Source organism: Erpetoichthys calabaricus, chromosome 6, assembly GCF_900747795.2.
Source record: "Erpetoichthys calabaricus chromosome 6, fErpCal1.3, whole genome shotgun sequence".
Lineage (NCBI taxonomy): Eukaryota > Metazoa > Chordata > Cladistia > Polypteriformes > Polypteridae > Erpetoichthys > Erpetoichthys calabaricus.
This window is the reverse complement of record NC_041399.2, coordinates 213,672,738-213,700,628: the sequence shown is the minus strand read 5'-3', so window position 1 is coordinate 213,700,628 and position 27,891 is coordinate 213,672,738. Positions and strand designations below refer to the sequence as shown.

The following is a 27,891-nucleotide window of genomic DNA, read 5'->3' as shown; positions in this document are numbered from 1 at the left end:
AATTATAATGTGCAGCATCCAATCAGGGAAGGACCACGAGGTAAGCCAATCGCAGCCTGATTAGAGCCTCTTAGGGGTTCGTGACTCCACCTTCTCACCCATCCACACTGTTTCAGGAATAGGCGGGCGGCTCCCGGGGTGCATTTTCAAAAGTCTCTGTTTTCAGGGATTAAAAAACGCCAGGGTACTGTGAACGAAAGGTGAAAACGTCAGCATTTTTAAACGAAAACGTACCAGCGTGGATATATAATGAAGCATAAAAGATAAGAATGGGTGAGAAAAAAATTGTAATTACAAAATTGCACCACTAGATGGCAGTATGACACATAAAAGGCCATTTCTTTAAAAATCCATTTTGTTATTTATTCTGCTTTCGTACTCTGGGATGCCAACGCGGAGAAGGCAGCAGAGCTCAATTCCACGACTCGGACCTTCTCAGTTACAAACTCAACCTGCAGCTGAGAGGCAGCAACATTAAATCAGGGCGGCGAAAGAGCTACTGACTACATCAACTTCTGTATGGACATTGTAGTTCCAGTAAGACCAGTAGATGATAGATAGATAGATAGATAGATAGATAGATAGATAGATAGATAGATAGATAGATAGATAGATAGATAGATAGATAGATAGATACTTTATTAATCCCAAGGGGAAATTCACAGTACGCTGCTATGCTAACAACAAGCCATGGATTACAAGTGACATCAAGGACCTTTTGAAACAGAAGAAAAGGGCTTTTAAAGGCGGTGATCAGCATGAGCTCAAGTGCGTGCAGAAGAAACTCCGAGTCCAGCTCAGGGCGGTGAAAGAGCAGTACAGGAGAAAACTGGAGCAGAAGTTGCAGAATAACAGCATGAAGGAAGTGTGGGATGGGATGAAGATCTTCACTGGCTGCAACTCGAAGCGGGGTGCCACCATCGAGAGACATGTGGAGAGAGCAAACCAGATGAACAACTTCTTTAACAGGTTTGCCCACCCTAATCCACTCTCACCTCGGAGTACTGTACCCTCCAACCATCCTTCTGCTGAAAGCAGCATAGCAGAGAGTTTCCCTCCACCCATAATTACAGCAGTGCAGGTGAGCAGAGAGCTGAGGAGATTTCATGCCAGCAAAGCAGCAGGTCCATATGGAGTATCGCCACGACTGCTGAAGGCCTGTGTGTTGGAGCTGGGGAGTCCTCTACAGCGCATCTTCAACCTGAGCCTGGAACAGGGGAGAGTCCCGAGGTTTTGGAAAACATCTTGCATCACCCCAGTCCCAAAGGTATCATGTCCTGGTGAGCTGAATGACTTCAGGCCTGTCGCTCTGATGTCACATGTGATGAAGACCATGGAGCGGCTGCTGCTTCACCACCTGAGGCCACAGGTCCGCCATGCCCTCGACCCTCTGCAGTTCGCATACCAGGAGAAGGTGGGAGCAGAGGATGCCATCATCTACATGCTACACTGATCCCTCTCCCACTTGGACAGAGGCAGTGGCGCTGTAAGAATTATGTTTCTGGACTTCTCTAGCGCCTTCAACACCATCCAACCTCTACTCCTTAGGGACAAGCTGACAGAGATGGGAGTAGATTCATACCTGGTGGCATGGATCGTGGACTATCTTAAAGACAGACCTCAGTATGTGCGTCTCGGGAACTGCAGGTCTGACATTGTGGTCAGCAACACAGGAGCGCCGCAGGGGACTGTACTTTCTCCGGTCCTGTTCAGCCTATATACATTGGACTTCCAATACAACTCGGAGTCCTGCCACGTGCAAAACTTCGCTGACGACACTGCTATCGTGGGCTGCATCAGGAGTGGGCAGGAGGAGGAGTATCCATATTACTAACAGAGAATGGTAAACCGGATGGACGCAGGGACATCCGGCCATGGGCCGTGGACGCAAAAGACGTACTGCGCAGGCACCCCACAACCCCCCCAAGCAACGTAAACCGGCCGGATGGAATGCAACGTAAACGCACGAAGCCATTGCACACGAAACGGGACACACACAAAGAAGAGGATTGAGACCCACGACACCCAAAGCCCCCCTCCAGTAACTGAAATAAGAAATGAGGCCACAAGCCCCTAGAACACCAAAAGCAAAGGAGTCACACGCAGACGCCACATAGCACACTAAACAGTTCGCGCACAAAAAAGACGATTCAGACCCACGACACACAAACACCCCCTCCACTAACAGAAATAAAAACTCAGGCAACAAGCCCCCAGCACACAAAAAAAAAAGAAGCCGCGAGCGCCACACAAAGCCCATTGGACATGAAACGGGACAGACTACGGACATAGCACGCGAAACGTACACAAAAAGGACGATTCAGACCCACGACCACACTAACATAAATAAGAAATGACACACAAAGCCCCATTTCTGAACGAACCGTCCGTATTAAACATACGTCATCTCAACACGTTCACACTATGCAGCAAAGGTCGATCTCAAATGTCTCGACTCCAAAAACGCGCATTGCTTTCAAAAGATACACTTGGTTCAAAACATGCGATGTCCAGATCCCGAATATAACAATTGGTTATTACAACTGGGAAATAGTACAGTCACCAATACAGATGGACTTCACCCAGATATTATTCCAATTCCTCAAGCCTTTATCTACGACGACTTAGTTACAGAAATATTTGGAACAGCAATCTCATTAGACCAAATTCCACTTTTAACACAACGAACTATATTATGTCCAAAAAATATTAATGTTGATTACATTAATAACCAGGTCATTTCATTATTTCCTGGAGAGTCACACCTCTTTCTAAGCTCTGACAAAGTTGACTCTGATGACGACAATGACCATCTTGATTTCCCCTTAGCATATTTGAACACTATTAACCCGGCCGGATTGCCACAACACAATCTTAGCCTTAAAAACGGAACAATAATCATGCTATTGAGAAACCTTAACACTAGACAGGGTTTATACAATGGCACACGTTTAGTCGTCAACACCATGACACACAATGTTATTCAAGCAACAGTTCTTACAAGATCACATGCTAACAATACTGTTCTGATTCCTAGAATTGACCTTACAAGTTCTGACCTGGAATTACCTTTTACACTTAAACGGCGACAGTTCCCCATTAAACCTGCATTTGCCATGATATACAAGGACATTTTCCAATACACCTTTACACTGTGCCAAACCCTTTATTGTTTGCTTTCTATATGCATCATCCACCCCTTCACACTATGCTATATCTCATTCATACATCTCACTGTTTGTCATATCCCAACACCAGGGGTTGGCGAGCGAAGCGAGCAGGGGGCAGAGTCCCCTAGTAGGAACCTAATCAAGGACTTTGTTAAATGGTGCGACTCAAACCACCTACAACTGAACACCAGCAAAACCAAGGAGCTGGTCGTGGATTTTAGGAGGACCAGGCCCATCATGGACCCCGTGATCATCAGAGGTGACTGTGTGCAGATGGTGCAGACCTATAAATACCTGGGAATGCAGCTGGGTGATAAATTAGACTGGACTGCCAATACTGATGATCTGTGTAAGAAAGGACAGAGCCGACTCTGCTTCCTTAGAAGGCTGGCGTCCTTCAACATCTGCAATAAGATGCTGCAGATGTTCTATCAGACGGTTGTGGTGAGCGCCCTCTTCTACACAGTGGTGTGCTGGGGAGGCAACATAAAGAGGAAGGACGCCTCACGCCTGGACAAACTGGTGAGGAAGGCAGGCTCTGTTGTAGGCACAGAGCTGGACAGTCTGACATCTGTGGCAGAGAGACGGGCGCTGAGCAGACTCCTGTCAATCATGGAGAATCCACTGCATCCACTAAACAGGATCATCTCCAGACAGAGGAGCAGCTTCAGCGACAGACTGCTGTCACCGTCCTGCTCCACTGACAGACTGAGGAGATCGTTCCTCCACCACACTATGCGACTCTTCAATTCCACCAGAGGGGGTAAATGTTAACATTATACAAAGTTATTGTCTGTTATACCTGCATTGTTATCACTCTTTAATTTAATTTTTTTTTTTTGTATCGGTATGCTGCTGCTGGAGTATGTGAATTTCCCCTTGGGATTAATAAAGTATCTATCTGTCTGTCTAAGTTATATAGTGCCTTTCATATCTATCTTATAGCATCTTTAATCTATCTACTGTACTGTATAGTGTGTCTCATATCAATTTACCTATTATATAATGCCTTTCATCTATCTATCTATCTGTTAGATAGATAGATAGATAGATAGATAGATAGATAGATAGATAGATAGATAGATAGATAGATAGATGAAAGGCACTATCTATCTATCTATCTATCTATCTATTAACCACTGAGCCAGCGTGCTGCCCACCTTGATTTGGGATCAGTTGCATGGTAAAAAGAACAGAAAGAACATCTGAGTGCACAGTCAGGTTCTGCAATGCATTCCAAAGAAAAATCAAATACAACAAAATTTCTAATTTACGTCCCTCTGTATGTTTACTTATAACATCCTCTTGCAATTTGTCTAATTCTGAAACGGAGATGTTACCTGTTAGAATGAAAGATGTGCAGATGTGAGCAGAGAACATTTTGAAACAGCACATAGAGGTTACTCTTTTGTTAGTATAAGGCACCCCAGCTCTTATTAATAAAAGGGTTATTTTTAAATTATTATTTTTATTTATTAAAGTGCACAAACTGATCAGTGATCAGTGATAAAAAAAAGGTGATGGCAGCAAATGCTACTGTGAAACAGTGGGCACCTGATCCTGTTGGCCAATTCTAGTTAATCCAGCTGTGGGATAGATGAAAACAAAAGAAAATCACTTTTTTCCCCCCAAATGTGATATTATAGAGTTGCCTTAAAAAGCTGCTCGTTCATAATATAATTTTTCAACATGAATTTATGACTCACTTCCTGCCCGAATGATCTCTTTCTCTTTGGAAGTGCTTGATCTTTAGATTGCCGTTTATGGCGCGCAACTCGCCAAAAAACATAAGTGGGGTACGCAGCGCAGCCTTCTAACGTTAACTTCAGCTCTTGCAGAATAAGCTTGAGCTGTCAGTCAATTTGCATAATGAAATGTGGGCGGTTCCGTATGCAGATCTGATGCTAGGTTATTTTGCACCCTATCATTAGTAAACCAAACCGGTGTTCATAGCCAACCTGTGCGGCTGGGTTTTTCCCCACCTTATGGCCTGCGCCCCTTTAGAATGCCTAATTCGGCTTAATGGTGGCGCCGGTCCTGCCCAACACAGACATCTGAACCAACTATAACCAGTTGTGATGGTTTAAGGGTTAATACAATTAAAGTCGTGGGCCTCTATTTTGAATTTTTTCTAAACAGCTAGAAAGCTGGCTGTGCCTGTCAGCTCAAGATCACCTGCTTTCACTTACAGTGGGCTGGTGCCTAACAGCCCTGATGTTTACTGGATTATATTGACCATCTTTGTAAGTCGCTTTGGATCAAAGCATCTGCTAGGCAAATTAATGTGAATGTAAAGCAAAGCGCCTCAGAAATTATATGAACTGAGCGTCTTTCTGCCGTCAGTAGCAGCGTAAGGTGAGCGCCGATTGAACACCGGGTTTTTTTTTTTGGCTCATTGCAGCGAATCAGATCGTCCACATGGTCCTCCATAACAGGTGTCGCCAACTCCGGTCCTGGAGGATCACCGTGGCTGCGGGTTTTCATTCTAACCCTTTTCTTAATAAGCGACTTGTTTTTGCTGCTAACTTCTTTTCCATTCATTTTAATTGATTTGCTCTTGAAGACTCAGACCCCTTAATTGTTTCGTTTTCCTTAATTAGCAGCCAAACAATAATGAGATACAAAATGAGCCAAAAAAAAAAACAAAAACTGGTGTCCATCATACAATATCTGAAAATAAAGAAAGATGAAGGTCTCAGGAATGTCGCTCTGCTCCGGTCCCCAGTGCTCTAAGAAAAGAGAAAATCAACAATTTTGGAAATGTCTGCTAATGCACCACGAGAGCAGCAACAAGCCATGAAATTAAAGAACGAGTTTAATTAACGACAAGACTCGGTGCCTAATTAAGGAACTGGTTGGAGTTTGAGGCGCTGACTTAGGTGGTCTTTCTGCTGGCTCCCTCACTTCACATTTCATTTCTGTTTGATTGCCGTTTAAGGAAAGAAATGAAGCAATTCGGGGGGAACAAATCCTAAAAAAAGCAATTCAATTAAAAATGAATTCACAAGAAGCTAATTAGCAGCACAAACAGGGTACTCTTTTTAAAAAAAAAAAAAAAAGGGTTAAAATGAAAACCTGTAGCCATGGTGGTCCTCCAGGACCGGACTTGGCGACCCCTGCACCATAACGATAAATGAACGACATGTAAACGCTGTACAGACGTTTTCTTCGCGCTCATAGGGATTTGGGCAGAAACCGATGCCAAGGAAAAAGCTGTATGCGACGTTTTTTTTGATGCCATCCGAACGAACATAAGTGGTGAATGCCCATGTGGACGGCCTGATTCGCTGCAATGAGCAGGAAAACGCTTGCCCTGACGCTTAGTTCAGCGGTCCGTGTGGACAGGGCCTAAGGGTGGCTCCGTCCCTGTCCATATGGCCTTCCCACAGACGCACAAACGGTGCTTGCCGGGACACTGGAAGATCTGTTATGGATGATTTAAAAAAAAAAAAAAAAAAAAAAAAAAGTGCCATGTTGTACCCGCATCTACGGGAGCGTATTAGGGTCGGGTCCGTTCTCGAGTAGGCTGCTGCTGCTTTCACATGGCACGTTGCTTTTCCACTACTTTTTCTCGGTTTCTTAAGACGCAACAAAGGCGCGCTTTTGTGCCCGTAAGTGGCCAATGAGGAGAAAAGAACACTTGAGCCAATGAGGAGGGGAAGGGGCGGGGCTTGAGCCGCAGTCCGCGCACGTCCCTGGTCACTGCCGGTCTTTACCCTCTGCCAGTTCTTTGCACCCCATGTAATGCTGCCCAGACGGACATCCTAAAAATGAATAACAACATTAAGAAAAGTAATGGCTAGAAGAGAAAAAAAAGTGAAGTCAAAGAGTAAGTCAGTAGGAAGGGGCGCACTGAAATTTGGAGAAAAAAAAAGGGACGAAACCGGCAAACCATTTAAAAGATAACAAGCCACAGGGAGCCAAAATGTCTGATCCAAAGCTTTTAAAAGGATTGGCATTTTCTATGAGTGGTCCTCCACCCGTGGGACGACTCGTCAGTTTTATAGCTCGAGAACAAAGCACGGATTGTTCCTCCGCTGAAAAGGTTAATAGCGGTGGCATCCGGAGATCTTTAAAGGGATTATCGAGCTTCAGAGTTAATGGGTTTAAGTATCGAGAGCACGCTTTACAGAAATTACCAGCTTTAAGCTCCCGAGAACAGAAGTAGCTTTTTACGGCAGGAGAAAAGGTGTGCTAATGTCGTCTCCAGCAGGGCAATTAGAGCAAATCAGCGGCGAGCAGACGTGAGAGGAGACGACGAGCCGAAAGCGGCGCGCTGCAAAGTGCACATCTTAGGAGTCTCAACTTGTCTTTTGCTGTCATTTTTGTAATTTTCCGAGAGATAGTAGCTCGTGTCGATAATTTACAATGCATGATCTGCCTAACAATACCCTTTAGATTGTGCACTGTGTGAAAGGCGCTATACACAATTAATTGACGGAGTAGATCTGGCCTCATGAAGTGTGTTATAAACGATACCTCACCTTTTCACTCTTACACTCAATTCTTCAATTTACTGAAACGATAGTTAGGGTTGTGGGTGCGGGAGCCCATCCAGGATGGGATTCTATTCAAACACAGGCAGGTCTGGTTCAAGCCTTTTTTTTTGGGGGGGGGGGGGGTCCTAAATAGAAGTTTCTGTCTTCTCGGTGGGGTGCTGGGTGCTGTCTTAGCTTGTGTATGCCAGGGAATGGCCCTGATCACAGGATGGTCAGCTTAGAGTGGGCTGTCAGGAATGAAAAAACTGAGAAAATCCCATCCAGAAATGGAGAGAACCCAGGAATCCAGTGACACAAACCGCTGCTCCACTGTGCCCACCCCCATGATTTATAGAAATTATTAGAATGTGAACCAAACAAAGTATAGTGAAATGAAACACCATGTGATGATGCTCTGCTTGAAAGGCGCTACATTAAAGACAAAACTGATTCATTAATCTAAATTTTGTAGTTTCCTAAATTTGGTCTTGTGATTATATTTGCTTTGTAAAACACCACAAATCACTGATTTAAGATTCAGATTCTTTTAAAGTTTGCCGCCTTATGTTTCTTTTACAAAAGACCTTAACCAGTGAAATTCTTACTTTAATGTGCCAAGCAACATGCAACCCATTGCCACTCTCTGGCACCCCGACTGGGGAGTAGAAATGTTTGAGCTGGAAACTTCAGTCAGGAAATTTCAGAACATATTTATCTTAAACACAGGCAACATCATTTATATATAAATAAATAAGAGGAGGAGGTGGGCTAATAGTAATGCAGTCTTCTGTATTTGAGTAGCTGCCACCTGGTTGGGACTATAAATATACTTTTACCTTAATAAAAGGATAAGAATCTGTCCTGTTGCTATGTCTCTGTCATTCCACTAGAAGCGCACATCACAAACATTTTTAGTAAAAACATAATAAAAATAATAATAAATTTTATTTATATACCACCTTTCCATGCTCAAGGTACATGGCATCTGTTAATCCAACAGATGGCGCATCAAAAACGTTTGTGATAATAAAATGCATTGCATTTGTCATTCCAACAGATGGCACATCACAAACATTTGTAATAATAAAATGTATTGCATTTCTCATTCCAACAGGTGGCACATCCCAAACATTTGTGATCATAAAATGCATTGCATTTCTTATTCCAACAGATGGCGCTTCACAAACATTTGTGATAATAAAATGCATTACATTTGTCATTTCAACAGATGGCACATCACAAACGTTTGTGATAATAATAAAATGCATTGCCTTTGCCATTCCAACAGATGGCACATCACAAACGTTTGTGACAATAAAATGCATTGCATTTGTCATTCCAACAGATGGCAAATCAGAAACGTCTGTAATAATAAAACACATTGCATTTGTCATTCAAATAGATGGTGCATCACAAACATTAAAACTGCTTTTACGAATCCCACACCAAGGTTATGTAAAAAGACAATATTTTGGTACCAAACACCAAAAAATAGGCATATAACAGAGACATATGCATTACATTTGTCATTCCAACAGATGGCATATCACATATATTGTAGCAATGTATTTTATTACTACAAATAAGTGTCTGTATGTCTGTTTATTGGTGTGTCACTCTTGTTGCTGTGTTTCTGTTACTCCAACAGATGCCATATCACAAATATTTGGAGTAATAAAATGCCTTACTTTTATCATTTCAACAGATGGCGCATTACAAACATTAACATTGCTTTTACAAATCCCATACCAAATGTCATATAACAGAGAGGTCCATTGCTTGGTGCACTTCAAACTTAACGGCGAGGTTGTCCCAGTTAAACGTGTGTCTGGTTGAACTGGCATGTGTATATATCACAGACCATGGGCCTGTCCTTCTGACAGCATTGTGATGTTCTTGTATATGTGTTACTGGGACACGGTGCAAGTAAGGTGCAACGGGGCAAATACTAAGAGTGCCAGAGAGCTGATGGAATTGCGGCTATCAAACTCCATTAACAGACACTTGGACTTGGATCCAACATTTGCAGGCTTAAAAAGAAAAATATATATGCTTATTAAATAAGACTTTTGTGACCAACACCCTTGGAACCCCACCTTACTAATCCATCCCCCTCACACCCACCTACCCCCCCCCCCCCTTTCTCCTTTGCTACTTATTACAGTACCTTTGATTCCTGTGTGTCTAATCATTTTCCTCTGATGATGACACCTGGTAGACTATTTTAAGATACATGACTCATTTTCTCCTTTTGTGGACTTCTTGCTATAAATATATAAATATCAGGGTGGGCAAAAAGTAGGTTTACAGTTGTGAGTAGGCAAAGCACATAGTTAATTCTATTATTATTATTTATTAATTTGTATTTTTTATTTATTTGTTACACATGACCTGTATCTTAAGCGCACTGTGCCATTGTGACATTCTTTTGAGTTAATAAAGCTATTATAATAATCACAGCCTGCATATCCTTATTCATACGGACAACTGTAAACCTACTTTTGCCCACCCCTATACATATTTATATATATATATATATATATATATAATGGCTACCAGGGGGCACACCAGCTCCCCACACCTGACACAGACACACGGGCAGGCGTTCAGCAACACCCAGGCTTTACTCTCATGTGGGAAACTCTTGTTTTTCGTTCCCCACCAAAGCACAGTACAATGAAGCAGAACGCACAGATGATAAAGCACACTACTGTATCTTCTGTTCTTTCTTCTCCTGCCTCTCCTTCCGCCTCCACTCCTCCTCTGATAAGCTTCATCTCCTTTCCTTCTGGCTCTGGCTCTCTGAGTGAAGGCATTGCACTTCTTTTATGCTGCACACTGGAGTACTTCTGGTGGGCCATCAGTGTGGTCTGGAAGTACTTCGGGTTGAGGTGGAAGGTCAACAAAGTAAGGCTCAGCGATCCCTGCAGCACCAACTGGTGGTGCCCACCGAACCCAACAGGGCTGTGCCAAACTGCAACTCCCATGGAGCCCTTGGGCATCTGAGGCACCACTGCAACCCAGGGGGGGGCTGTCATCTAGCACTCCACGGAAGATAATGCCCAGAGCACACTCTCTCCTCCGGTCCTTCTAATATGCAGGCATCCTGGCCAGGCAAGGGTGCTGGCCATCTGCCACTATATATATATATATATATATATATATATATATATATATATATATATATATATATATATATGTATGTGTGTGTGTGTGTGTGTGTTTTCTGCAGATCCTCTGTTAGAGTTGACTGAGATTATGGATGGACGTCCGTTTCCAGGTCTCTCCAGAGATATTTCACTGGGTTTAAGTTCAGGCTCTGGCTGGGCTGCTCAAGAATATCACTGGAAGTTGTACCTTAGCCATTCCTGTGTTGTCTCTGCTTTATGGTTTGTGATGGAAGATGGACCTTGGGCCCAGTCTGAGTATTGTCCAATGTGCTCTGAACAGATTTCTGGATTTTGCTCCATTCAGCTTTTCCCTCGACCCAGTCTAGCCTATCCAGTCCCTGCCTCTGATAAACAGCCTCACTGCCTGCTACTACCACCACCACGTGTCATCATGGTAATGGTATTACACTGGTGTTGAGCTGTTCCTTGTTTCCTCCAGATGGTTAGAATTGAGGCTAAGCAGTTCAGTTTTGGTTTCATCAGACCAGAGAGTCTTGTTTCTCACAGTCTTGAGATTTCTTTGGGGGCCTTTTTTGCAAACTTCAAGCAGAGTTTCATGTGTTGTCTGGCCACTGTGCCATTCCACCCGGGTTAGTGGAGCACTGAATTGACGGCTGTCCTTCTGGGAGCTTCTCACATCTCCACTCAGCTTCCATGAAGGTCAATCAGAGTGACTCCCTTACTAAGGCCCTTCTCTTTTGCCCCCCGAATACCCCTACATTTTTTTTTTTTTTTGTATGTGGCCTTTTTCTTATTCTGTCCACCTTGGCCAACTGAACTTATCATCAGACCATCATATTGTAGCAATGCTACTCAAAATTGCATACAACTCCCAGCAGCCCCGGCAGTATTACACTATTGGGCAGATTCAGAGAGTCCAGAGGTTGCTGGGAAGAAGGTTAATTAAGCGGGCTCTTTAAAAAGATGATGAGAGGGTCGTGATCAACAGTCTATATTTGTCTCTATGCATCACACACACTATTGGATTATAATTTCAACTAATAATAATAATACATTTTCTTTACTACCGTAAGGTACAGTTTCTTCTTGATGTACTGAAAATGCTGTCCTGTCCCTGCTTGTCCATGTGATTTTGTTTTGGTGGGACGCGTCTTCGTCTGAGGAAAATCAGGCTACACTACATCTAGAACCTGGTAGGACAAAACTTCACATTTCCTTCAGAGGGCTCTTCACAGGGGGTTTCATTCCATACATCGATATCTGAACCTGCTGTACTGGCCTGTGGAGGACTCTATTGTTAGTGCTAATTGCTTACTGAGTAGTGTCTGTTGTTTAGTTCGGTTTCAAATTTGAAGTGTAAATAAATATTTATTGCTGTTGGGGAACTGAGGAACGTTTGCGTACACGCTTTTGTCTGATGAATTTTTTTTTTCTCTTCGTTATTTAATTAATATATGATTTATTTATTGATTCATTGAGCCTCTTATCAGTGTCTCTGTGAGTGTGTGTGTGTGTGTGTGTGCCTGCGGGTCCCCAGAATAAATTAATAAATCCCTGTCCTCAGATGGTGTGAATCTTAGTGTCAATTGGCAGACTTTAAAAAATAATTCTATAGTTAAGGACCTGCGGTGGGTTGGCACCCTGCCCGGGATTGGTTCCTGCCTTGTGCCCTGTGTTGGCTGGGATTGGCTCCAGCAGACCCCCGTGACCCTGTGTTCGGATTCAGTGGGTTGGAAAATGGATGGATGGATGGATAGTTAAGGACTCTGTTTCTCCTAATTATATAATCTATCGTATGTAAGTGTGAATTATTATTTATGCATGCTATTAATGCATTATTTTTCTTATCTAATACTTATTTGTTTTTCTTTGTGTGTAACTACTTGTCTGACATCTTGTAAAGCACCTCCATTCGTATGAAAGTGTGCTGCAGAAATGTGACGCGTATGACAACTTAAGGGTTCTGGTGATGGTAATTACCCTCCAAACCAGGGGTTGGCACTGTTGCTTAATGGCCTTTTCTCTTCCTCCCTCCCTCCCTCTGCAGAATGACAGCTTTACCACCTCTGATATTGTGTCTTTGTCAGAGAAGCCCCCACAGTCACAACAAATGTTCACACTGCAACTGGAACCTGGTAGGACAAAACTTCACATTTTTTTCAGAGGACTATTCACAGGGGGTTTCATTCCACACGTCGTCATTTAAACCTTCTGCACTGACAGCCTTACCACCTCTGATATCACTTCTTGTTGTCCGCCCTCTTGGACCCGCTCCTTAATGCCTGGCTCATATTAAACCAGACCTGCTGCCATTTTGAGCCAGTCCCTTTTCGACTTCTGTCTGTGAAGACGTACTCGCATTTTTTTTGTTGTAATATTTTCTTTTCAGCCATTCTCATGGAGTTCACCACGGTGTCCCCAAACCTCTTTCGTTCTCTTTGTGCCTTTGTTACAAACTAAATGCTATTGTTAGTATCTTGTTTTCCCTTTTTTTTGTTGTTTTGGTGTTGAAATACCCGATTTGTGAATTTTCCTAAACTCTGCCGTTCTCCGGTGCTTGCTCTGTAAATGGCGCAGGGTGTGGCCTCGGACGTGTGGTTTGAGTAAATGTAGACGTGTACAGTTTATGCAGGCAATTTTTAAGGAATGACTTAATTGCAAATTGAAAGTTAATCAATGTCATTGTACGTGCAATAACCGGCTTGATGATTTATTTTGCAATAAAGGATTTCTCATTTAAAAGAGAAGGCATTCGTAGAGCCAAATGAAAGTGTGCGCCGTGTTTCATATCACAGTGATATTCTCTGGGCATTAGTATGGGGCTGTTTTTAATCAAAATCCGTATGAAGCAGATCGGCTCACTTTGACAGTTTTATTAAAATGAGAGAGAGCTGAAGCCTTGCTACTACATAAATCCATCTACAGTGTGTGCAGTGTATATGTGAAAGGCGTGGAATGTTTAACAAGTAATATATTCCCCAAAATTACAAGATAATAACAAATGAGACCGTCACAGTATTGTGATAGGCTTCCCAGTTTAACAAGTGTGAGGGACGACCTGGCTGGGATGCCATTGAGGTGGAAGGACGGAGGGTTTGGGGACACAGCTGACACAGGGCTTTACCACCTCCAGTACACCTCCAGGCTCTGATCCCCATGTGGGTGCCCACAAGGCATGCTGGGTATTGTAGTCATCTGTACTCGCTAACCTCCTTAAGGGGGCATTCCCGGGAATTAGATAAAAGGAGTGGTCTGCCTCACAGGGACGAGCCAGAGCTGGGTGGAAGGTGGACGACGCTAGCGAGGAGGAGTGGAGGAGGCAGTGACAGGGAGGAAGAAGACAAAGAGTTGTGCCTGTGCTTGTACTTTATTATGATTGTGGCTGTGGTGGTGGGAAATGCTTGATACGGAAGAGATTCCCACGAATAAAGGCTCTTTGCCTGTTTGCGATGGGCGTTTGGGGAGCTGGAACGCCCCCTTGTGTCCACACAAGTAAGGGGCCAACATCACTAGCCACTGCCAATCAGGTCTGGTGAATGTGTCGCGCAGAAAGAGGACTTCCGTACTCTGCACAACCACAAGATGGTACAGCATGGTGGCAGGTTTAACCTAATTAGCGTTATGTTTACCTCCCAAACAAATGGGTCAAAAACATTGAATTTATTTTTCTACAAGAAAAATGTCATAATGTGTGAAAGAAACTATGAAAAATCAAAATGTCAACATAAACGCAGTAGGAAAGGTTTGTGCCTGGTGATGTACGGATTTGGATTTAGTGCACGTCTTTCTTGTGACATGTTTTGAGATTTTCAACTGAAGTCACAATTGGGACAGTGGACACACGTTTCATTGTGTATTTCTATTGTCATATTTTTTCTGTTGCTTGCACATGAGAGGGTGTCCTATCAACTTAAGTTCTGCAAAATAACATCAAGTTCAGTATGTAAAGTCCTCTCCTGTCTGTCACACTACTTGTCACTTATTCCACGTGTCTATGGTTCTCTGAGTCAAGGAAAATCTTCGTAGTGTTTGTGCGAAATTTCCCCTTAACAAGTTTCCAGCTGTGTCCCTGTGTTCTTGATGAACTCATTTTAAAGTCACTGTCTTGATCCACTGCACCAATTCCCTTCATCATTTTAAACACTTCAGTCAGGTCTCCTCTTCATCTTCTTTTTCCTAAACTGTAAAGGCTCATCCTTTCCTCATAATTAATTCCCTGTAGCCCCTGAATCAGCCTAGTTGTTCTTCTCTGGACCTTCTCTAGTGCTGCTATGTTCTTTTTGTAGCCTGGAGACCAAAACGGCACACAGGACTCCAGATGAGTCCTCACCAGTGTGTTATAAAGTCTGAGCAGAACCTCCTGTGACTTGTACTCCACACATCAAGGTGCTATATAACCTGACATTCTGTTTGCCTTCTTCATGGCTTCTGAACACTGTCTGGCAAATGACAATCTGCTACGACTCCTAAATCCTTCTCATCAGGTGGACTTTCGGCTTTTCAGACCTCCCACTGTGTATCTTACATTTTGACTTTTTATGTTTAACGCTTTACATTTACTGACATTAAATTTCATCGTTCACAACTCTGCCCAAGCCTGTCTGCTGTCCAAGTCCTTCTTTGATGATTCAACAGATTCTCAATTATCTGCCGATCCACCTCTCTTGGTATCATCTGCACACTTCACCAGCTTGTTACTTATATTCCTATCCAAATCCTTTATATTTATTAAAAAGACCAGCAGCTGCTGCACTGCCCCCTGCTGGTCGCCACTCTTAACTTCACCCAATTCTGATGAGGTTCCTCACACCGTCACCCTCTGCTTCCTGTGTTTGAGCCAATTGTGCATCCATCATCCTGATTTGCCACTTATTTTAGTTTGATGCCAAACCTCTTATGTGGCACCTTATCAAATACTTTCTGTAAGTCAAGATCAAGAATATCATCCACTCCCTGAGTATGGGAAAGGTGCCATATTTAAATAATATTTAATAATATTGGTATTGTTATTATTATCATCTGCTCCACTCTGGTCGTATCCTTTTGTTGTCTCCTCATAGAATTCCAGCATGTTAGTAAAACACGACATCCCTCTTCTGACCCCATGCTGTCCTTACCATGTGCTGCTCAATCTTCTCCTTAATAATTCCTTCCATTAATTTTCCTGTGATGAACATTACGCTTACTGGCCTATAGTTGTTTGGATCTGCCCAGTCACCCTTTTTTATGTAACAGGATGATATTTGCCATTTTCCAGTCCTTTGGAATCTCCCCAGTGTGCAGTGACTTTCTATAAATATGTGTCAAGGGTTTCTATCTGTACTCTCTAACCTCCTTAAGAACTCGAGGGTAAATATGACCTGGTCCTGGTGATTTGTTTGACTTCAGCCTATTTAATCACAACTGCTCTTCTCCCTCTGCAATTTCCAAATTACTCAGTTTCTCCTTAGTAGTCCCTGTTATCGTCACCCAGCACACTCAGGCACAATGGCGCCGGTGTCCCTTTCACCATGTACGACACAGGCCATGCACCCTGGAACCCTTTTTCAGGTCCCTTTCGCCATTTTCCTTAGACCACGAGTTTCCAGCTCCAGTTCTGGAGAGCCACTGTGGCTGCAAGTTTTCACTCTAACTCATTTCTTAATTAGTGAGCAGTTTTTGCTGATAATTAACTATTTGCGTTTTATTTTAATTGGCTTTTCTTGAGACTCTGACCGCTGAATTGATTCTTTTTTCCTTAAACGGCACCTAAACATAAATTTGATGTGAAGTGAGCCAAAAGATGACCAACTAAGTTGGGCCTTCAGACACCAACCAACTTCACTTCATTCAGTTTCTTAATTTGATGCCAATTGCTAATTAAACCCGTTATTTAATTCCATGACGCTCGCTCATTCTGCCATGGCAGACATTTCCAAAACTGATTTTCTTTTTTCAGAGCGCTCCCAAAACGTTTTGTAGACCTGAGCAGATTAACATCACTGAGGCCTTCACCTTTCTTTATTTTCAGTTATTGGGTGATGGATGCAGGTTGTTGTTTATGTGTTGGTACATTTTGTGTCTTAATATCGTTTGGTTATTAATTAAGGAAAAAAAAATAATTAAGGGGCCCAAGTCTTAAGGCATCAATTAAAATTAAGATAAAGCAGCAAAATATGGTCACTAATTAAGGGTTAGAATGAAAACCTGCAGCCACAGTAGCTCTCCAGGACTGGAGTTGGAGACCCCTGCCTTAGATGTAAAGTTTATACCATGGATGAAACAGCCACACTGTGGAAATGAATTTATATGAATAAGGTGCAATAATAAATCAAACGTGTTGCAAACATAACTGTACAGCCCCAAAATTAAACTCTTCAGACCTCCAATAGCAATAATTGACACGCATTCGAAGTGACATCGATACCTACATGTAGTTTCCTAGGCTCAGCATGATTCCAAAAAGCATGTGAACCACACCGAAAATCACCGACATCTTCATTTTGTAGGAATTCAGAAAGGTGAGTTTATTTGAAGAAAGGTTCCAGATCTAAAGAGAAGGAGAGAAAGACAAATAAGAATTGGGCTGCTCAGTCACTTAGCTCACTTTCATTCATTTACTGTATTCGTCATACTGTTTCCAGGTCCACTCCACGGGCCATGCGGTCCTTGTAATCAGATGCTAGTATCTGAGGCGTCATCAGTGGACTCACTCAAGCAGTGATGGGCGATTCACAAATGATTCATTCTTTTTGAGCGACGCTTTTCGGTGAATCACACAAACACGTGATCGAGGGGAGCTCAGTGGGAGGGCTCAAGTAAACGCTGGATCGACATGAACCCCTCAGCCCTTTCCACAGGTTGCTTTCTGTAGCTTGGTGTCTCCCATCTTTTTATTTTAATTGTTTGAGAAAAATATAATAAAAAAAAACACAACTTTAAGAATAAAAATAAATTAACAAACAATGAAGACTCACTAATGTGCTTGGATTGTTTACTGAAGTGCCTTGTTATGTAGTTTTTCAATCTTTAGCCAATATTTAAAGTTTCTTAGGACTTCCTACCCTTCAACACACCACATAACGTGGTCCATGTGAGAAACACGCCGTGTCCACATTGATGCCAGCAATTTTCAATGATTGTCCAAACGTTCCGAGCGTCAAGCAGATGATAACAGACATACGAGAACGAATCTACAGTTAGTCTATTCCAAATGAAATTCTTTTACAATCAATTAAACATTACATATTTTACCTATATAAATAAATATTATAAGTTAAATATCATAGCTATATTTGTTTTATACTTTACCTTTGATTTTGATAAGTAAATTAAATTAGTTTTTGTTTAATATCCTAACAACAGGGTCACGGGGGTCTGCTGGAGCCAATCCCAGCCAACACAGGGGGCAAGGCAGGAAACAAACACCGGGCAGGGTGCCAGCCCATCGCAGGGTGCACACACACACACACCAAGCACACACTAGGGACAATTTAGGATCTCCAATGCACTTAACCTGCATGTCTTTGGACTGTGGGAGGAAACCCACGCAGACACAACAACATTTATTTCTATAGCACATTTTCATACAAAAAGTAGCTCAAAGTGCTTTATATAATGAAGAAAAGAAAAATAAAAGACAAAATAAGAAATTAAAATAAGACAAAATTAGTTAACATAGAAAAAGAGTAAGGTCCGATGGCCAGGGTGGACACAAAAAACAAAAAAAAAACTCCAGATGGCTGGAGAAAAAAATAAAATCTGCAGGGGTTCCAGGCCACGAGACCACCCAGTCCCCTCTGGGCATTCTACCTCACATAAGTGAAATAGTCCTCTTTGTAATTAGGGTTCTCACGGAGTCACTTGATGCTGATGGACATACAGACTTCTGGCTTTTAATCCATCCATCATTGTTGGAACATCACGGTGCTTTGAGTAGATGGTGGTGGCGCAAGCCGGACACGGGGAGAACATGCAAACTCCACGCAGGGAGGACCTGGGAAGCGAACCCGGATCTCCTTACTGCGAGGCAACCATTGAGTCAAATCTAACAAATCAAAGCAACTTTTCTACACTGAATTGCATTTTCCAAGTGTTTGCCCAGTTCTGAAGATGGCAAATGTATCCCTTTCAAATTAAATCTACAATACGATACAGAATTATGAGGAAAGTGCAGGACTGTTCTCCGAGTCCGACGTTTGTCACTTTGTGATGTCACGTCCGTTCTACCATCCGTCTTGTTACGATTCAGTGAGGTGGGGAGATGGAGCCTACTGGACAGCTTTGGGCACAAGGCTGCAAACAATCACCAGTTCGTTGCTGGGCACACTTAAGTCCCTCATATTTAGCCACTATGTTATACTGTATATAAACATCTACGTGAGGAAGTGTGTGTGTCTGTCTGTTCGGCCCGGAAGTGAGAGGTGGATTCGGGGTAAGGGCTCCACCTCCGAGGAAACAAAGTCGCTTAGCCATTAATAACACAAGCGATGCAAGCACGTCAGCAAAACGAAACCTCAGAAGAAAGACAAAGTCGCTTAGCTGCTAATGCAGAAGTGAGGCGAACACATTTGCAAAACAAAAGCTCCTAGGAGAGAGTCGCCCAGAGCAGTTCTTATCAATTACCTGACATCTCTACATTTCAATTTTTTTTTCTGACGATTTCAATAGTTTTTGGGACCCCGGGCTTTTTACAGCATGGGCTTACACAGCTAGTTATTATATAATTCTGTTAACATAATCTGTACATCTTTAGTTAGCGTGAAGAAAATGGCTTAAAGAGAAAAAGGAGACAAGGGGAGAACATGCAAACTGCACAGACCTAGTGGGAAGGTTGGATTGAAACCCAGGACTCTAAACCGGTAAACCCACTGCACTAACTGTAGAGCCGCCAGGCTTCTGAAGGCCGATGTCACTCGGAAGGACCCCCTATACTCTTCTGTGCCACCCTACTTTTAATGGCCTGTCACTTACAAAATTTCTTCTCCACATCCAAAAGAGTCTTCATTAACATTTATCTATATTCAGATTTAGAATACGTAAACATTTAATCAATGATGCCACTTCAGTGAGCGGCTCATTAAGAGCCGCAATCAGCCACCGAGTCGCTTATTAAGTAGAGAGCCAGCATTTATGCGGCGATGATAATTTAATTAAGCCTTTCGTAATTCTTCTGAACTTTTTGTAAAGGGTTCTTCTACATCACGGTAAGTATGATGCTCACGGTCTATTTACCAAAACCACTGAATCCAAGATTTCAAGTCTACCATGGAAGGACTGAGGGTTAAGGCAGGAGCTAAACTTGGGCAAACAGCAGTTCATCGAAGGGCACCATTACTTATACTGGGGTCAATTAAAAAAAAAAAAAATGACAGTAGTCAGTGCCCATCAGGCAGCAGTGCTCCACAGAGTGGGTGAATGGGGCAAAATGAGTGTGGTGCAGCAGACTGGGTGGGGAAAGACATTGGACCAGCAGCGGGCTGGGCGGAGCTAATGTTTGACTGACAGCAGGCAGTGTGGTGTGGTGATTAAAGCTTTGGACTTCAAAACCTGAGGTTGTGGGCTGAAATCCCACCTCTGACACTGTGTGACCAACAGAAAATGCCTGGCCTTCATCAACAAAAAAAAGGACTGTAACCAACCAAGTGAATCACAAGTGTTGCAAGTCACCTTGGATAAAGGTGTTAGCCAAATAATAAGTAATAATAATTAGATAATAATAATAATAACCAGCGCCTAATAGGCATCTGTCTATGATTGCTCCACAGAGTGTGTGGCATCAAACTGGGTGGAAGAAGATGTGTGACTGACAGCTGGGTGGGTGGGGCTAAATATCTGAATGAAACCACAGGAGGCACGGAGCTCTGTGTTTGACTGGCAGCAGGAGGGGCTGAGATAAATCTCACATGTGATGGAACAACCACGTAACTGCAGTTTATTTTAAAATTGAGTTTTTTTAGTTTTCAGAGTTGCCAGGTCTTTCCTGATGTTATAAGGTAGTGGCGATGGCCAAATATGTCTTCATTCCAGTTGTAGCAGGATGAAAGAAGCTCACATATACACAGTGGTAGACATACTGCAAGACAAAAACCGAGCAACTCCACTGACCAATGAGGAAGGACCGCCTACCAATGAAAACATCGGATTATGATCACGTGATTTAAATGCAGTGACTGCGTAATTTAAATGGCAGATTGTTGCTGATTTGTGAAAAAGACAACATTGTGTATGTGAAGCTCAGGAAACATGAAATCTTGAGATAGTTAATGATGGGGCAACGTTATTTACTCAATTTGCAAAAAACCTGAAAGATGTGACATACAAGGTTTTTACAAAGTTGGGGAGAAATGTTTTTCTGACAGTGCTTAGAGGAGGGGCTGGATGTTTGTCATCCAAAAGCCCCAAAATGATGTTTCAAATATTCTTAGACACCAATGAATAGCTGCAAAAAAATTAAAGAGAAAAGCCAGATCATGACATCAGTGGACAGATAGATAGATAGATAGATAGATAGATAGATAGATAGATAGATAGATAGATAGATAGATAGATAGATAGATAGATAGATAGATAGATAGATATGAAAGGCACTATATATAGATAGATAGATAGATAGATAGATATGAAAGGCACTATATGATAGATAGATAGATAGATAGATAGATAGATAGATAGATAGATAGATAGATAGATAGATAGATAGATATGAAAGGCACTATATAATAGATAGATAGATAGATAGATAGATAGATAGATAGATAGATAGATAGATATGAAAGGCACTATATAATAGATAGATAGATAGATAGATAGATAGATAGATAGATATGAAAGGCACTATATAATAGATAGATAGATAGATAGATAGATAGATAGATAGATAGATAGATAGATAGATAGATAGATAGATAGATAGATAGATTTGATATCTTGTTACTATGGTGGACTTTCTGTAGGGGCAAAGCAGCCCCAACCTGTACCCTTGTGTTTCCCAAACATTTCTGTCGTCTTGACATGCCAGTGTGTTTGTGACCCATCGAGAGGGGATTTTAGTATGATCATCAAAGTGGGGTGTGGGGGTCCTGTATGATCAACAGAGGGTCAGAGTGGGGTTGGCTGCAGCCCACCTGAGATGCCACCAGGTTTTATATGCTGTCATATTTACAGGTTAACTATGACTTTGAGCAGGTGGCGGGTAAGAAAGCCATCTGGGCGTTTTTGTTCAGACTGCTGGCCCCCACAACCTGGACCCGAATAAGCTGAAGAAAATGAAAGGATGAAGGTCATTTTATCATTTATCTGAATAAATTCTTTAAATAATGTTGCTTGCTTTATTTTTTGAGGCCAGGGGTTTTATGGTTTTCTCCTCCCTTGAAGAACATTTTTTTGTAATACGGGTAGTTAAAGGTTTTTGTGAACATTGAAAGCCTGACCAGGACTTGGAAGCCCACTCTTTTGAGTTTGGGGATCAGGCCTGTTTTCTCAGCGTGACCAGTGAGGTCCTGTTTAGTATTGAGGTTTATTTTGAGGCCATCTTGTGTGTGGCTTATCAGTAACAACTGCTCTTCTACATTATTGACCTGCCTGGGGCTTGGTTTACTTGTCCACATATCAGCTCACCAGACTGCACTGACAAGCGACCATTTAGAACGTCACGAATGTTAATTTATTAGAATTGGCACGTGGCACCTCCTGCTGGTGGCTGTCCATATTGCTCCCTAATTCTAACTTTGTTAAGTCACATCATTCCTGTGGACATGTCAACTGTCCCGTCCTGAGTCTAAACACAAGGAAAAGCGTTATCCCCCCCCCCCCCCCCACCTCATGGAGTGCCCCCTCCCCCCCACCTTCCCCATCTGTGTTTTATCTCTCTTTTTACTCCTTCTACGCTCATTGCCCATTCTTTCAAGGTGCTTTCCATCACATTTTTCAGCTCATGAAGCACATGAACATATTGTCGGCGCCTTTACCAGCTCATTTCTCCGTAATGAGGATCCTTGACGCTGTCACACAGCCCATAATCAGAGGGCTTCTGCTTTTTACTGCCTACCTTCTACTCAGTAATTTCACTCTGCTGACGACAGCGTACATTTAATTCTCTTTCATTTTCTTTGCTGCGTGCCCAGATTTTACAATATCATGAATTCTTTTGTCATTTTCTAATTCTTAATTTGCTTGATTTCCTTCTTTTTACCGATAACAGGGTAAATGGCCACTTAGGCTTTTGCTGAGCTCTTATTTCACTAGTCACCATTTCCCTTTTCTGAGGGGCTCTTCAGTATATCATTTATTCATGTTTCATATTTATGACTGTTTTTATGGGGGTTCAGGGGTCAGGGCAGCTCCCTCAGTGATGCCATCTCCTGGGTCGATCCCTCACCAGGTTGTGGTCTGTGTGCGCTTGGCGTGTTCTCCCTGTCTCTTTGTATTTTACTACAATAGGTGGCCTGTTTGGTTTTCCTTGTAAAGACATTCAAATAGCAACTCCTGATTGGCCCTGAGTGTGCAATGTGGTGGACTGGCACACCCTACGTTGTGCCAGTTACTGCCCCTGAACTGGACCAAGCAGCTTTGAGAATGTCATTAAGGTGTGAAATAGAGATGGGAGAGTCTGGGGGGCATTAGAGACCCTCTGATAAACGTAATGGACTCCCAAAAGCCTGAAAATCAAAACTGTGGACGGTGCTTTAAATATTATTATTATTATTATTTTTTTAACATTATTATAGCGTCATAAAGTAGCCAGCATCCATTAATAGATTTGTTTGAAAATACTGCAGCAGAGTCCAAAGACTGAAAGATGACTGTCTCGTTGTGCTTCACAGTGGGCGGGGTGAGGTGAGTGGGCTGGGCTATATGTTTGGCTGGTAGCATGGTGGGTGGGGTTAGATGTTTGATTGGCAGTGGGCAGGACACTGATAAATGTTTAACTGACAGCAGGATTGGAGGGGATAAAAGATTGACTGGGTGGGGCTAGATGTTTGACTGGCAACAGGTTCTGTGGGGATAAGCGTTTAACTGAAAGTATGCTGGGCGGACTGACAATACGTCATATGGGGCTTCATGTTTGACTGGCAGAAGGCTGAGTGCTGCTAGATATTTGAAATTATGGAGCTAAATGCTTTACTGACAGCAGGATTGGAGGGGATAAATGTTTGACTGGCAGTGGAATGGGCTGGAATAAATGATATGGGTGGGGATAAATGTTTAAATGACAGCAGGGCAGGTGCAGCTAGATGTTTGACTAGAGGCAGGCAGTGATGGGCTGAATATTTGAAAGGGAGGGGCGAAATGTTGACTGGCAGTGGCAGTGTGAGTAGATATTTGATTGTATGGGGCTAGATGTTTGACTGGCAGCACCATGCTTGGAGCTAAGATTTTTGACAAACAGCAGGTTGAGTGGAAGGAGATGTTTGACTGGCAAAGAACCAGGTGGAGCCAGATAATTGACTGGCAGCAGGATGAATGGGAATGAATGTTTGACTGGCAGTAGGCTGGGTACAGCTCAATTTTTGATTGTTAGCAGGCTGGGAAGGGCTACGTGTTTGATTGGCAAGCAAGCTGAATGTGTCTAGATGTTTGACTGGTAACATGCTGGGTGAAGTTATGCGTTTGTCTGTGTGAGAGTAGATGATTGATTGGCATCAAATTGGGTGTGAAAAAGCGTGTGACTGAAAGTCGGCTGGGTGGAGCTAAATGTTAAACTGGGTGGAGCTTGTTGTTTAACTGACAGTAGGCTGGATGGGACTAGATATTTGGATTGGCATCAAGCTAAGTGGGGCAAGATGCTTGACTGGTAGTGACATGGGTGAAGGTACATATTTGACTGGCAGCAGGCTGGGTGGACTGACATGTTTGACTGGATGGGGGTAAATGTTTGATTGGCAGTGGGTATGGTGGGGATAAGTGCATGACAGAAATTGGCTGGGTGGAGTTAAATAGTTAACTGGGTGGAGCTTGAAGTTTAAGTGGCAGCAGGATGGGCGGGGATAAACGTTGCACTGCTGGTGAGCTGTGTGGAGCAAAATATTTGATTGGGTGGGGCTAAATGTTTACCTGACAACAGGATGGGTGGGACTAGATGTTTGCCTGGCAGCAGGCTTGGTGGAGCTACATGTTGAACTTGGTAGGAGTAGATGTTTGATTGGATGGGGATAAGTGACTGAGAGTAGGCTGGGTAGAGCTAAATATTTAAATTGTGGTGGTTTATGTATAACTGACAGCAGGCTGGATGGGGCTAGATTCGTGCCTGGCAGCAGGCTGGGTGGAGTTAGATATTTGACTGGGTGGGATTAGATGTTTGAAAGGCAGCAGGTTGGGTGAGCATAAGTGTTTGACTGAAAGTAGTCTGGGGGGAGCTAAAAATGTAACTGGGTGGAGCTTGTTGTTTAACTGACAGTAGGCTGGATGGGGTTAGATATTTGATTGGCATCAAACTGAGTGGAGCAAGATGCTTGACTGGTAGTGGCATTGGAGGGGATATATATTTGACTGGCAGTAGGCTGGGTGGCGCTAGATGTTTGACTGGGTGGGGGTAGATGTTTGATTGGCGGCAGGTTTGGTGGGGATAAGTGTGTGACTGAAAGTGGCTGGGTGGAGCTAAATAGTTTACTGGGTGGAGTCTGATGTTTAACTGATAGGTCACAGATCTTCGACCGGTAGCAGAGTGGGCGAAGCTAAATATTCAATTGGGTGTGGGCTGGACGTGGGTTGGGCAGGAGTAGACGCCTGAATTGTGGGGAAAGATTCTTATCCGTTAGATCAGGAGGGTTTGACAAAGAAGGCACAAACTTTCTTAGGAAAAATAAAAATGAGAAGACCACTGCATGACCACTGCTTGACTGCATGGGGCATTGTGTCAGTAGTGATGATACTGGTGCTGTTCAGTATTGAGGTTGGGAACAACGAAGGCCAGCCATGTTTTCTTCCCAGTTCATATCAGTGTTTGATTTATTTTCTGTGACTGGTAAAAATGGTTGCTGTCGCTGTCTATTGTTGTCCAATAAGAAAGCTTGTCATTGGGGCGAGCCTGTGGCAACACCATCAATAGGACTTCAACTCCCAGCAGTCAGCAGGAGTGAACAGGGGCCAATGGGAGATCAGCACACACTTTAAAGAGTCAGGGTGGAGATTCCGTGGCCTGTCATGGGTAGCGTTGGAATCAATCTAGATATAAGAAGAGACCTGACAGGCCTCCATATTACAGGAAACCATACCAGTGACGCTGTTGGATTTGATGATTTAAAATGGCGACAAATCACGTTTACATTGCCATCAAAGGCTAAAAGTGTAAAAGTTGAGTTGTCCGCCATCAAGAAAAGCGAAAGTTATCAACGCCGTCCTTGATTGTTCTCTCTTTGCCATATTCTGAGAAGCAACTCGTCATGCGCTAAATATTATATTTCATTCGGTTTCACCGTGGCTCATCTTTATCAAACTTAGTAACAACATGCAGTGTGCAAGAGCGCTGGCTTTTTTGAAACTGTAAGGTTTTCCTTTGATAAATGCACTTCAGAAGAGGTCACCCACCTGTAGCTCAGCCTGTACTTGGATGGGAGACCATCTAGGAAAAGCTTAGGTTACTGCTGGAAGACATGTTGGCAAGGCCAGCAGGGGGCACTTACCCTGTGGTCTGCATGTGGATCCCAATGCACCCAGTGCAGTGACGGGGACACTGTGCTGTAAAAATGGCGCCGTCCTTCGGAATGGGACATAAAACCGAGGTCCTGAGTAACTAAAGATCCTTGGGCATCCTTCATAAAGAGTAGGGGGTATCCCAATGTCCTGACTAAATTGCCCACCACAACCTGGTCATCTCTGGTCTCTGATTGGCTCTCTCACCCCTTCACCACCTAACAACTAATGTGTGCCGAGCGCACTGACACAAAAATGGCTGACGTTGCCTCATGCAGGTGGATGCTGCATATTAGTGGTGGTTGAAGTGGCTCCCCCCACTAAGGCGTTTTGAGTTGTGAGAAAAGGCTGTGATATAAATTGTAGATGCCACGTGGGCTGGACGGGACAGGACCAGAAAGGGTGGACAGACAGCCCGTTGAAACAAGAAGATATCGCTGGGGCTTTTTATTCCGCCAGCACACTAGATGGCAGAAGCCCTGGTTGTTGGTACCCCGTGGGAAGTCAGCAGGGCATGCTGGGAAATGTAGTCCGGCATGGCAGCCCTGTTGGAGTCACGGGATGCCGCAAGAAGACACTGCAGGGAAACAAGCTCCCTACTGTGATGAGGGACTTCTATGTGACCCGGAAGTACTTTGTTCGGGGAATCGCCCTGGCACCGGAAGTACTCCCAGGTCTATAATAAAAGAGACCGCACTCCCTTATCCAGGTGAGTTCAGAGCTGGGAGGTAGAGAGGCAACACTTGACTGGAGGAGGGTAGTGTGGTGGTGAGAAAGAGAGAGATATTGGGAAGATATTGTGGTTTGTGCTTTTGTACCATGTTGGAGGTATTTGTTGTTAATAAACAACCTTTATTTGAACCCGGGACTGTGATTCTGTGTTCATGTTGGGGATTGGCTTGCTGTCGCCAGGGTATCCATTACAAAATGTAAAGAATTCTTTTTCTTCTTCTTCTTCTTCTTCTTATTATGTAAAAAGTCATGTTAGCAGTTCATTTCATACACAGTGCACGTTTGACCACAACAGAGTAGACCACCATTGCCCTCGTCCAGTGGCCCAAATTTTGTCCCGTTGGTTACATACAACAATCTTCTTCTTCTTCTATCAGCTGCTCCTATTATGGGTTGCCACAGCGGATCATCTTGTTCCATATCTTCCTGTCCACGTTATCTTACTCTGTCACAACCACCACCTTCATGTCCTCTCTCAGCACATCCATAAACCTCCTCTTAGGCCTTCCTCTTTTCCTCTTACCTGGCAGCTCTATCCTTAGCATCCTTTTCTCAATATACCCAGCATCTCTCTTCTGCACAAGTCCAAACTAACACAATCTTGCCTCTCCGACTTTGTCTCTCAACCATCCCACCTGAGCTGACCTTTCTAATGTCCTCATTTCTAATTCTGCCCATCCTCGTCACACCCAACGCAAATCTTAACATCTTTATCTATGCCACCTCCAGCTCTGTCTCCAGTGCCACCGTCTCCAGCCCATATAACAC

General features: G+C 43.2%; 1 protein-coding gene across 1 annotated transcript in view; it reads right to left on the bottom strand.

Annotated features, from left to right (window-relative positions):
* The window catches only part of si:ch73-173p19.2 (V-type proton ATPase 116 kDa subunit a 1), a 154,351-nt gene that overhangs the window by 18,578 nt on the left and 107,882 nt on the right, over positions 1 to 27,891 (bottom strand). The window contains 1 exon segment of the mRNA XM_051928808.1: positions 17,190 to 17,308. Within this exon segment, the coding sequence (XP_051784768.1) occupies positions 17,190 to 17,308 (119 nt within the window).